Below are 13,726 nucleotides of genomic sequence, written 5' to 3'. Positions count from 1 at the left end.
TGCAAAATTCAGTTAGGCTTGGAAAATTTGCAAGGACTTTATTGGTATTTTTTGTACTCAATCTTCTAGTAATGTCATCAAACTTTTAATTATTTTAGGGTTAGACAGTACTGACATCTGTCTGTAGCCGTAGCTTGCCCAGTACTGGATTCCTATGCCAATTAATGCAAAGGAAGAGATTAAAAGATTAGCAAGATGCTAAAAGTTCTCATCACAAGAAAAATAATTTGTAACTATGTGAGATGATGTATGTTAACTAAACTTACTGTGGTGATTACTTTGTAATTTATACATACATCAAATCATTACGTTATACATTTTAGGCTTACATAGTGCTATATATCAACTAGATCTCAATAAAACTGGAAAAAAACTTTAAAAAAAAAGACGGTAAAATGCATTTACTCAACTTCTCTCTGGATGCTAAGAATTTTTGTTAGTATTTCTTCCAACTCAGAAGGAAAGTAGTACACCCTGTCTCTTTCTGTTTGCAAATTTTGAAGTTTTTTTGGTAGACTTTTTTAAAAAGGCAAAGATAAAATAGCAAGTTGAAAAATGTGTCATCTTAGAACCAGAAGAGATCCTAGAAATCATATAGTCTGGTCCGCATATTTTAGACTGGAAGAAACTTAGGATGTGAAAGTATGAGTAAAAGTACTAGTTACTGGCAGAAGAGGCAAGGATTTAACTCATTTCCTCTTACTTCTTACCTAGTGTTATTTCCATGAAAGCTGCTTCCTCTACTCCACAGCCTGCTCTCCTTCCTGCCTTCAACCTCCACATACACAAACCTTATGTTCCATGGCATGTTTTACGTTGGAAAAGCAGAAGGTTCACATTGTGGCATTTGTCATTTTTCTTTCTTTCCTCCCAAGACTTCCTAAAATCATTGTCAGTAGTAAAAATCAAGTTTAAAAGAAGAGCAAAATGTCTTGGAGTTAGCTTTGGAATGGCGTGTCAATTAAATGAATGGATTTTTGGTGAGAAAATGGCTCTTGTAAGCCAAAATAAAAGATATTGGCTGCTTGCTTAAACACCCCCAGAATAATGGGTAGTGTCAAAATTAGCACCATTAACATACCCATAGCATGTGAGCAATTAAGTGAACCAGGAGAGCTTTGCTTTAATGTATGAAAAAATGCTTTGAAGAGCCTAAGAGTGATTCTTATGGTAGCGGTTGCTGCTGTAATCATAGCAGTATACACAGTGGGCACTCAATAAATGTTGACTGGCGCTCCCCTTCTGACTCCAGGCTGCACAATACCTAAAACATTCAGACAGACAGGGGATCGGATCTCTGTTTAGTTATTCTCTAAGGAAGGTAATTTCCAGCCTCCCGGTAACTTGTTTAAGCCGTAACTGCTCTCATTCTCTTGAAGCTTTATTTCAAATCCCTAAGGAAGCCCATTTCCAGAACTTCTGTCCTGAGAGTCTCAAAGAAGCAGTCTTCAATTTTGTGTTGTGACTGAACTGACTTTGCCAATCTTTGACCATGGGAAAGAGTTTGAAGCCTTCACAGAGTCAGTGAGAGCAAGAACCAAAGTGTATGGAGAATTTTGTGTATCTGAATATATTTTAGCTCAGTCTTTGCTGTTGTTACTTATGTGGACTTAGTGGCATAAGAAGTGATTTATAACAAGTCACTTGAAAAAACATAGACACACACACACACGTGTGTGTGTGCGCGTGCACACAGAAACACACACACACCTTCCTGAATAGCAAGTGAGCTTTCTTAAAGAGTCAATTCATCATAGAAGACACATCTCTCAAATTTATCCAACAGCTGTATTCCCAATGGATGTATTCTCTCTGAAGTTTGCCATCTGTTCCAATTATTCCTTCATTGTTTTCGGTTTAAAAGCCTGACAGGTTTATAACCAGTATGAAAAATTCCTGGAGTGTATTTCTCTTTATCTAGGGAGGGGGAAAGGTTCTTCAACTTTGGATCAACTTATGGGTGAGAGTGGCAAAAAGTAGAATGAATGAGAACATTCAGATCTCTATCTCATATAATATAAAATACAGTGAAACTCATCAAAGGGTCAGCCTCATTTACAGGAGGGCAGAGTAATTTTCAAATTGCCACATTGATTCAGGACTGTTGGAGAAAAAAGTCCTTTGCTTCCTTTCTATTTGCCCCACCCCCAAATTTTAACTCTAGTGTTATATTCTGTTCATTAGAAGAAATGCCCATTAAAAGTTTCATAGTAAAGTATAAATACTCTCATAAAGAATGAGACACATTGTTATTTTCTATCATTATTGCCAGACAGGAAAGTTGGTGAGCAAGGCCTACTGTTGAAAGGTGGTCAGGCTTCGAAGGTAGAACACAAAATGATAAAAGTGCAGTTTTCAACTCCGTAATTTAATCTAAACATAATTCTGTTGGGAAACCACAATTACTTCCCTGAGAAGATGCAGAATATAAGGCAATCAGTCTTAAGGTCTTGATTTGGAAAGACTTGGGCAAAAGCACCCACTCCTGGTGTTTTTGTCTGACTTATGGTCCATTTATCAGCCCCTTTACCTGAAAGCAGCAGTAATGGAATATACAAAAATAACATCTGCCTAACTCCCTCCCACCCATATTATCGAAAGTGAAGTGACAAGGCTTGGTTAGGGAAATAGTAGATTTTTTTCAAAACGAGTCACAGTATTCTTTTAAATAGTGTCTAACAATCCCACTGAGCCCCCTGCAGAACATGTTGGCTTAATCACAGAAGAATTTTCCATTTGGGGAAAATATGCACTCTACTGACAATATTAGCATTTTCATCAGGGAAAGTTAATGAAAAGAAAGGGACAAGAGGGTACCTATACGTTCCGTTGCTAAATCATTCTGCAGATTTATTTAGAATACATTCTTGATAATAATAATACAGTTAATTTCTCCATAGCATATATTTCTAACACCAGATAGCAGGGAGTCAAATTAGTTGTGTATTCATGCTGAAAGGTAGAGAAAATTGATCTTTATCTGGTGAATTGAATTAATACTGATCAAAAATTGAGTATGGGATACCTAGTCTTTCTCTCTCTCTTTTTAAATGCATTTGTGGCTAAATGTCTTACTATTAGGACAGTCTACTTAAAATCTGAAAATTTAAGTTTCTTAATTTATTGTTTTAAGTTAGTTTATTTACTTTTAGAGAGAGAGAGATGGAGAGGGAGAGAACAAGAGAGACAGAGAGAGAGACAGAGAATCCCAAGTAGGCTCTGCCCTGACAGTGTGGGGCTTGACTTCACAAACCATGAGATCATGACCTGAGCTAAAACCAAGAGTCAGATGCTCAACCAACTGAGCCACCCAGGCTCCCCTAAAATCTGATTTTTTTTTTAATGAAAAATGGAATGTCTACATACTTGTCTTCAAATTCTCGCATGTGCAATGACTAACCTGAAAAGCAGGTGCCCCAATTAGATGCTTCGTGTGGTCTATTAACTTTCCAAAGTTGCTACATTCCCTATTGTTTCCTCAAGCAAGCAAGTTTATTCAATTATGATATCTGCTTGGCCTCTGTAAGCATTTGAATTTGTGATCCCTGTCTAATGTTGAGCATGGGATTGGACAATCCCTTTCAAACAACAAAAAATAATAATAAAAACAAGCACATCTAATTGACCTTGGATTCTTTACAATATGACTTGACTGTAACCAAGATTTCTGTTTATTAGACTAGCCCAGTGGTCTAAGATGGCCTCTGATCCCTCTCCTTTGGAATGCTTATCATGGGGCACCTGGGTGGCTCAACTGGTTTAGCATCTGACTTTGGCTCAAGTCATGATCTCATGGTTTGTGAAGTCAAGCCCTGCATTGGGCTCTGATCTGACAGGTCAGAGCCTGGAGCCTGCTTGGATTTTTTGTCTTTCCTTCTCTCTCTGCCCCTTCCCACTCACACTCTGTCTCTCTCTCAAAAATAAAATAAACATTAAAAAATTTTTGGAATGCTTATCACAAAATTACTAATGACTCACTTGAAAAGAGCATATTACCACCATGCAGGAACATTATCCAATATAGTTTTCTATAGAGAGGGAATCCATAATTGTCCCTTAAATATAGAATATAGTTCTATATGTTAGACATACAAGAAAACCTTGCTGTATGGGTCTGCATGCCGACAAGGCAATAATACCCCTAGAAAAAACAGTAGCACAAAATGCAGAAATAGGATTATTTGGAGGTTTAAGATAGTTATCCTTGATTGTACCATACTGCCCAAAAAACCCACTATAAGTTAATCTTTAACTTTTTTTCTCTTATAGATATAGCTTTTGTTTTACTTCTACTGACATGGAACTTTAGCCTTTCAACTTTTGTCATCTAAATGCATAATTAATTTTGTTGCATTCCAATATAATTTAAGATAGAAAAATTATACAGGCATGTGTAAGTACTGAAGGAAATAATGTCAAGAGGATTAATCAGGAAGATATTCTTTTAAAAATATTTTTTGAGCAGGGCACCTGGGTGTCTCAGTCTGTTGAGCATCTGACTCTTAACTTTAACTCAGGTAATGATCTCACTGTTGGCTGGTTTGAGCCCTGTGTCAAGCTCTGCACTGACAGCTTGGAGCCTGCTTGCGATTCTCTTTCTCCCTCTCTTTCTGCACCTCCATTCCCCCTCAAAATAAATAAATTAATTTAAAACAATTAATATAAAATAAAAATAAACAGAAAAGTTCTTCTTTGTCTAAAAAATATTTTTGAGGGTAACATAATACAGTCTATATACTCAGATATCTAGTGGTAGAACTCAAAAGAAATAGTGGATTGAAAGTTTATTAAGTTAAACATCTGGGAATTGTCAGTTCAAACCATGCCCCTGATCTACATGAGTCTTTCCCTTATTTATTGGTCCACTAAAGGCTTGCAGGACTTCTCAGAGTGTGGAGTAGGTATCTCTGAGTTTATTCCCTTCTATCCTTCATAATTGACATTGCCCATCTCAGTCTTGTCTGAGGCCTTGCCTCTCTTACCGATAGGTGTTCCCACTCCATAACCCTTGGAGTCAATGAGGCCACCAATTTGAGTGAGGTTGCAGTTTCTCTGCGTCACATACTCAATGCTGGTGGACTCCATCAGCAGGGCGTAGTCAGTGGTGAGTACTCTTTGGATCCCTTCATCACTGTTTTTTACCAGAGCTGTCTGCTGCCTGCTGCTCATAAACGCCCACATCTTCTCATAGGTGGATATCTTTGATTTCTGCAGGTAAAGAAAGCACACCCCCCAGCAAAATAACTCTGAGAAAATGCATCCTAAAGCCATTCAAAACTCCAGTGGTCTAAATAGTATAGGAATTCTTTCTTTTCATGTAGGAAACCCATATTGATGATCCTTGGACTTCAGTTTAGTAGTTAAGCAGAGTCCAATTCACTACGGGAAATCATTGAAGGCACTGAGGCAACTATTGAAGGAAAGGGAAATCTTGCCAATTAACGATGTAAGACATTGGCTCAGAGTCCTTTTGCTGTTTCCAGTTAGGGAAGAAAGAACACTGGTATCAGTGACAGCATTTGCTTAAAGAAATGTGGCCACTGAGAAGAGATCTTCAAGGCCCATTGGGCCAAGGAGTGACTAGCTCACTCCAGGACTCTACTTATTGACTCCATTCCCTTTATCTACTTACCTTCAGTTGGCTTGTCTTACTGCTTTCTGGTATGTAGGTCTCAATACCTGACAGCATGCCTTTGCTGGGGACAGCCTTGAGATAAATCATATGCTTTTGCTGCTTTATTTATGAAAGAACTGACATTCACTCTTATGTTTTCTAGAAAACTTAGAATATAAATGTTCTTTTCAAGTTAAAATTCAGATCGGAAAACTCTTTGTGCTGTATTTATATGCTTTTCCTGTACATATTCAATTTTAATTGCAACTGTGTTTTAGAAAGTGAGGGCTGAATATTTCATTTCAAAGTGTTCTATGATTTTGTCTTTTCTCTTATTCGGCTTTTTGATAGATTCAATAATAAACCATAAATATGATGCATATGATATATGCATCTATACATTACATTATCTCATTATCTTACTTTCTTTGTTAAAATATGCTGCCCTGGTTTTCATATTGCTTGGATATGGATTTTCTATTCTTTTGAATAATGATCTATGATTAGACATTTTACATTTTACTCTGTAATTTCCATATTTTTCCAGTTTTTTTCCGTGAATTTATCTTCATTTGCATCAACACTCCCCTCCATTTGTTTTGAAAATGAAAGACATTATGGGAATTACTGATAATTCTGAGCTAACTCCAGCCCCTACACACTAGACAGCATCTTTGGCAAGCATTAGGGTATATCATCTCAGGAGTGCAGAAAAGCTTAAAACATGATTTGGAGCCATAAGCAATAAATGGAATACCTATGGAATCAACTCTGGCGTGGTTATTCATGCTCAAGTGGTCCTGGGGGCTCACTTAATTCCTAACTCTATTTAGGACCTGGGTTAATGCTGTAGGCTTTATGACTTAAGGGAGGACAGATGGCTTTATTTTGGATTGTTAGGCATTTGAAGATCCCCCCTGAGAAAGGTCTTGTGAGACAAACAACAATTCGATAAACAGTACCTTATAGATACTGGTATTTTATGGAAGCCATTCTATCATGATTAGGCCCCTGTGAATTACTCCTCAACCCCAGAGATATCTGCAAATTGGAGCTCATGTCTCCATGACAAAGGCATTTTTTTTGGGATCAGGGTCAGTGCTTCATTTGTTGGATAATTTCAACCTCTAAGAAATGGATAATGCTAAATTTATAATAAAGAGCAACTCAAAGGAGTACAGGGAGGTCAGTCTGTCTTTTGGTAGTAAATGCACAGCTGGGAAAATTATTCCTCCATCAGAACTACTTTAAGGGAAGATAATTTTCTTAGAAGTATGAAATTTTAAAGTTGTCAGAGACTTTAAAAATTGTCTCATTCAAACTGCGATTTTCACAGAGGAGAAAATTTTGATGTAGAAGATTTGGAGACTTCATGAAAGTCACAGAACTAGTTAGTGTCAGGACTAATACTGGACCCCAAGACTTCCAACATCTAATTCAATGTTCTTTCCACTGGACTATGATGATCTTGGGAAGGTGGATGTCTTACTGCCAAATTTCTTCTGAGAATGAATTTAATCTCATTTGTTATACCTATGACAATATAGCTTAAATTCATAAACTCATATTATTCACTGAAGTAGTTTGCTATTTGTTTCATATTAACACAAACTTGGAAACAACCTCCATATAAAAAAATCCCATGGAAACATCTATGTTTTTAATCATATTTAAATTTTATTAAGAATAAATGTTGTAAATAGAAAACTGGATTTTTAGTCTCAGGAAGTTGAGGGCAAAACAAAGTAAATGATCCATTCATTTATGGTAAATGGACAAGTGTGGGGCATCCAGGAATGAAAGATCATGCAAGGAGATGAAAGGATTCAACTCAAAGCCTACAAGGTAGTTATTGAGCCCTATCAGGTGTGGTTCTGAAAGTATCTACTGTGGGGGTTGTCTAACTTTTCAATACATGACAGACCTATCTTTGGTCTTACTACATATGACTAGCATGCAGCTAGTATAACGTGTGGCTTACTAAAAGCACTCAACAGTCCTCAAGGAGAAGTATCTGCTGATCATGTACTTGGTGTCATCACAATATCCGTGAACTACAAAACTTCTAAACTCTTACTCTCAATTTCTTTTCTTATATTATCACATCTTAGTAATACAGTGTTCCCTGAGTTAGCGTGCACTTCATACCACAGTATGAGTAATCTTCTCTATGGAGCCAGAGATCATGGATTTAATTCAACCATAACTGCTTCTTCCTTGTCAGAGTAGAAGGTTATTCTTCACCTGAACTCCCTGGAGTGTTAGAGGGGAAGTCTACCTGGCATGGACTCCTTTGAAGTATCAAAGGCAAAACCTTTTTCTCAGTAAGAAAACTACTGTTTGGTAAAGGACTTGGTCAAGTTGAAGGTACAGGGAATGTTCTACAATTCCTTTCACCTGTTCTTGTTATTCTTGCTGGTGTTTAATGATGGTAAACAAAATGTAGCAGAGAATAGTACCGTTCTGCTTCCACTTAAAATTCTTTCATCATTTAACAGTTATGCTGTTATGAAGCTCCACTGTATTCCACATTTGGAATTATAGACCATCTGAGAAGCTGGGGAGCTTAGAGATATGGGAAGACCCAAAATGTGGCTACAAAATAACCTTTTTAACTGCTAGAAATACCTATAGTTGGCCCAAACACCTGAGGACACAGTCAGTTTTCCACCAGTGGAAATCTACAGGAAGAACTGCATGATTGGCACAGTTTGCCTTAAGGATTCTTTAACCTCCATGTTCTACTTTCCGGACCAACTCTTTTGTATTACTTAATGCAGGTCCTGACTTTGGAGACACACAGAAGGTCACATTTGGTTAGTGAAAGAACAAGCACAGAATTAGGGTCTCTTTCCTCTTTACCTTTGAATTCTGGCCATTGTCATGCCCTGTTTTGTAGTGTTTATTTTTTATTAGGTCAAAAAGTACTAGTTTGATAGTAGTTAGATTTATTCCTTTTTAATACATTTTCCATTTTTAAGACACAAATCTTAACAGTTTTTAAATGCAACTGTTCGAATGATAGTCTGGATAGCTTTGCACTTCTATTATCTTCTTGTAGTCTCAGCCTGCTAAATCGTTTTAAATAATACATATTCAAAAAATAGAAACAGTGAATGCCTCTTATTTCAATGAATATGTCAAAGGTTAATTAGAATACTTGTAAAGTACTCTGAGCTTCTTAGCAAAAGTCACTAAAACCAAAAAGCTTTCATTTATTAAATCTGAAATCATCTATTTTTTTAATACTGCAAGAGCATCAGGTTTCAATAATTTCAGTTTGCCTGGTTAAACCTGATTACGTGGCTCTTCTGATGCTGATGAAGCATTGTTGGCAAAGATTAAGCATTTTTTCATCTAAAATCTGTTATAAGGAAGTGCTATCGTATCTCCATTTGATGACCACCATTTCTCGCTTTTTTTCCCCTTATAGTGCATGCAAATTAAACACTCACTGGGAAATGATTTGCAACATGTCTGTGTGCAGCTAAAATCTACTTATTGAAAAGAGTAATAAGAACCAGAACATGCAGGGTTTGCTGTTTGCCAAACACTCTTCTAAGCACTTTGCATATATTAATTCATTTAATCTTCATGGTGACCACATGAGAAAGATTCCGTTATTACGTCTCTTTAATAGGTGAGGAATCAGAACACCACATGAGGAAATGATAAAGCCAGGGTTTGATTCCACAATCTGGCTCCAGCGTCTGTGTTCTTAATCAGTAGAGAGGGAATCAACAGAGCATCTGTTTTAATACACAGAACAACAAACTCATGACTTGGCTAGGTTTAACAGTTTTCTAAAGAATCAATTGCAGTAAGTAGCGTTGGTATTTCTCTGATAATCAGAGCCCCTGCACCTCTTGTCATTGTCATGTAATGTGTGAAATTATTTGCATATATTTAGACAAAACATTAGATAGTATTTTCAGAAGCGTGACTGTTGGGACCTAGAAAGAAGTGTGGATATTGTTTATACTGTTTTCCTTTAACAGTATTTTGTCCTTCATATACTTCTGTTCTTTTCAGTTGCAGGGTTTCTTCCTATGTGAACAGGAAGGAAGTTCACACCACTTCCTGTGTTTATAAATATGTATAAATTCTTCAGTGTCAGATGGTCTTAAGACTGGTAGAAACTCCATCTTATAGACATATGTCTCTAATATCTCATTTTTACTGCGATAAGCATTATTTATCACAACATTTCTTGAACCAGGTTATAAAGCTTCTACATTGGAATTGTATAATCCTATTATTTAGTAGAATAAATAATTATGCAATTCTATGTAAGACCAAGACATCTGAAGACTTTATATGTAGATCCATGTATATATATGCTTATATATATATCTCTGCATAACCACATACACATATGTATACACTGGGGATAAATTATTCATATTTGATCTTTATAACCTTATTAAAAGTGATGTTATAAATGTGGCAAATATATGCATGTTGAACAAATAAAATACCCAAAACAGTTACATTTTAAAACCTTCAATTTGTTTTTTTAGATAAATCCCAATTTAAGAAAAATCTTAAAAATCAATCAAAGACCTGGAAATCATCTATGTAGAAATCCAAGCTTTGGGAGCAGATAAATAGTTGCCTTTAAAGCAACTGTTTTCTCTAACACACGATTAAAATAGATTATTTCATTAAATAATACATTCTCATGAAATTTTAAAAATATTTAAATTACAAAAACCACTTTGAAAGAAGATCTCAGAAGAAAACATTTATACTTATAGTGAGGGCCTCTGTCTTTCAAATGTATGTAATATGATCATTGCAGTTAATCATGCTCTTATCTTGAATTGATAGAACATTATGACATTTGCAGAATTTCCAAGGTTTTAAAAATTCATGTGTCCCTTTAAAAAACTCACTCAGTGGGATTTAAACACCTTTGCTAAAACATTTTTCATGTTTTTTTCTCCTGTCTAGAGTTAAAGATTGGTCCATTGCAGGCAATATTACAGGATTTGAAAAAGGTTAGCTTTAATTGACCTCATAGATTTCTTCCCAAACAAATACATTTTTAACCTATGGGACTTAACATTTTGGGTACTGATGGTAAAATTAGGTGAATCTTTCAAACACAAGCTAATATCTTCTCATGCAGAGAAGTTTGAGAAATGTTTTTCATTTTGTGCTTCCTTATATGACTATTTCTGTCTGAAACCTGTCTCCCCATAATGGTCCATTGCTTCAGTTCCGCTGGTGTGGTGCTCAATAACTTTTTTGAAATGTCTTTGGAGTTGATGACAGCTCTTAACCACTCCTTGGAAGGAGATTATGAAGGTTAGAGAGTCCCTTATTCCCATAGCTGGTCCAAAGTCCCTAGACCATGAAAGCCAGAAATGGCAAGTCTGTTATGATTTTTTTAAACCCATTTTATCCGAGTCATTTTAGACTGAATCATGATCTAATCTGTGTAATCCTCTGGCTTGGGTCTGAGAGGATAGTGATTTGTTACAAGGCAAGCTTCTACTGAGAAACATTTCTTAAATGAGCATTTTCTACCTTTCTGGCTCACAAGGACTTCTGATGTTCACATCACTTCCTGACTGCACAAGACATGCTACTTAATCACATGTTGCATTGTATTTAACAAGTCCATGTGCATCTTGTCTCTTTATTGCTATTCAGGTATTTAAGCTTTGTACACACTTTTATACCTGTCCCTCTCCTATCTCTTACAATGCCAACCTTAGGTGCTGGTCATATTGGAGATCTTGTAAAGCATACAAATTAAGATGAATCTATCTGAACTACCTTACTCTGCTTCTCAGCTGAATTCTAAGGACATCCTCACCATCTGTTGCCTGCCTACCATCTGGAAGTGGTTCTTCTGAAAACACCATGTATGTATTTAGGAAAGCTTCCAAAGACTAAGTCTTTGTTTGGCCTGGCCTCTGGAGGTCACTGAGATCTTGGTCACTGGCACTTCCTCTGGATTTCTTTGTCCGTTAGTAGAAGGCACACCTTCCAGAGATCACTGACAGTAAGAAAGTTAACAAGGACCAAATTAGAGATTTTAAATCCATAGGGATTGAAAAACGTAGGACTTATAGCTAGGGGTGTTGGATACTAATGGTGATGACGTTATTGGTGAAAATTACAGTAAGTTCTAACATCCTCATTGTTTGCAATTTGCCAAATAGTATTGTAAACACATGATCTCTATGAAGTTATTTATTCTTTAAAATAATCTTACAAGCTAGCTGTGATCCTCAATAAACAGAAAGGGAAATCAGGGGCATGGAGTTTAAACAACTTGCCAAGGTCAGTATAGCTAATAAACTAATTACAATATTAATAAGCTAATTACTATATTAGCTAATATTGATAATAAAGGCAGAATTTGAAGCTATGCTGCCTTGCTCCAGAATATGTAATCTGAAGCACTTCACCATAAATTTTAATTTATATCCCAGCAACTGGTGTTAGGCATATCTCCTGAGAAGACTGGCTGGTATCCTTCATCTCTGAACAATGGACTAGCACTATTATTCTGTTTGGATGTTGGTCTGCATGGGACATTGGGAAATCCTCCTTTTAAGACCTCAAGCTGTGCTTAGACTTTTTATGACAATGCTTTCTTCAATTGGAAAAAAATTTGACTTGCTAAAGTGTCATCATGAGACCAAAGTTTGGACTATTCCATTTATCCTGAAAGGTAATTAATAGAATTACATCAAGGAGAAAGAACAGAAGCTTTGTACTTTCCTTAGCTTCTACAAGAGTTGGAGAAAACGAATGTCTTAGTGTTTCATTATGAAAGGGAAATCTAGAGCTGGATGCCAATGCTGCCATTGCTGTCAATTTTCTTGGGTATAAATGAGGGAGTGGGTCATGATGACCTTGGGGAAGCTACCCCCACATTGTATCCACAGGTTGGCCATGAACTGATTGATCTTTGTACTTCCTAAGATGCTGGCGGTGGTCTTGGGGAGTGAGAAGGGCAGGGAAAACTTACTGTTCTAGCTTTTGAAACAATAGAAAGAACCAAGCAATTCTCCAGCAGGGAGTGGAGAAACCAATCCAGTTAATATCATATTATGGTTTAGTATTACCCCTAGTGGGACAAATGAAAAGGAGTTTGTTGAAAAACTCTCTTAAATGAAGTCTCTTGAGATTCTGGATTATTAAACACGAACTTACAAAAAAAGTCCATTTTATTAATTGACAGCATGACAAGGAGAAATAAAAGATCCCCTGATATTTGGAGAATTTCCTAAAACATCTTCTACAATCCCTGGACGGTTGATAAAATACTCTGCCTCTCTTTAACCTTGTCTTGGTAATTGGCCTAGTGGTAACTGACATCCTTTGGCCAAATGGGTATTATATCATCCATAGTGTTGAAGACTTTAAGACTCAAAGTGCTGATGGCCTTGAGAAAATGTAATGTTTAAAAAGCATCATTAACTGAGTGACCTTGGCCACAAAACTTGAGTTGTTTTTCTTTGGACAGTATCAAATTCCAGGTGTCCACCTAAAGCTTTGTGAATGTATGTGGAATTGAATTTATGATTTAGCCCTGGTTTTCTTGTGTAAATACAATCCTTGATAACCAGTGTAATTGCTGTATATACAAATGACTCAGTGAAGGAAAACTGCTTCAGCCTTTCCTTTCTCAGACACATAGTACATCGACTAACACTTGCTTAATAAATGTCAGTTTATTCCCTCAGCCTTACCTGAATTCAGATGGTAGAGAGTGGAATTTCACCTAAGCTCTTTGAAAAAATTAAATTTGGGTGTTTTTTTCCATGTTAAAAATCATATAAACCAAATCTGAAATCTTAGGGTAGTGCTGTATGCAAGAGTAGAAAAGTCTAGGGGGGAAAGCCAATAGACTTTGATTGGAATTTTAGCAAGCAACTTCTGGCCACACTTTTCAAAGAGAAACTTCTCTAAATTCTTGTGGCCTAGGAACTACATGTGAGGGATTCGGGTATTTTGTGTCTTCACAAATTTTGATAATTTCTACAGTTCTTTCCATTTTGCTACTTCCTATTCCATAACTCTAAAAATCATTTAGAATCAACTTGAAATCAAAAGGACAGATTTCTACCATTTGGGTTCTGTGAAAGGTAG

At 36.4% G+C, this 13,726-nt stretch overlaps 1 protein-coding gene across 1 annotated transcript in view; it reads right to left on the bottom strand.

Moving 5' to 3' along the window:
- GRIK1 (glutamate ionotropic receptor kainate type subunit 1) overlaps positions 1 to 13,726 on the bottom strand; it is a 147,125-nt gene that overhangs the window by 18,455 nt on the left and 114,944 nt on the right. Inside the window, exon 15 of the mRNA XM_077760197.1 lies at positions 4,983 to 5,208. Within this exon, the coding sequence (XP_077616323.1) occupies positions 4,983 to 5,208 (226 nt within the window). The remainder of the gene's footprint in view (positions 1 to 4,982; positions 5,209 to 13,726) is intronic.

This window comes from Crocuta crocuta, unplaced genomic scaffold (genome assembly GCF_008692635.1).
Source record: "Crocuta crocuta isolate KB4526 unplaced genomic scaffold, BGI_CrCroc_1.0 scaffold369, whole genome shotgun sequence".
NCBI classification, from domain to species: Eukaryota; Metazoa; Chordata; class Mammalia; order Carnivora; family Hyaenidae; genus Crocuta; species Crocuta crocuta.
The sequence above is the reverse complement of the archived record's forward strand: the minus strand, read 5'-3'. Positions and strand labels throughout refer to the sequence as shown.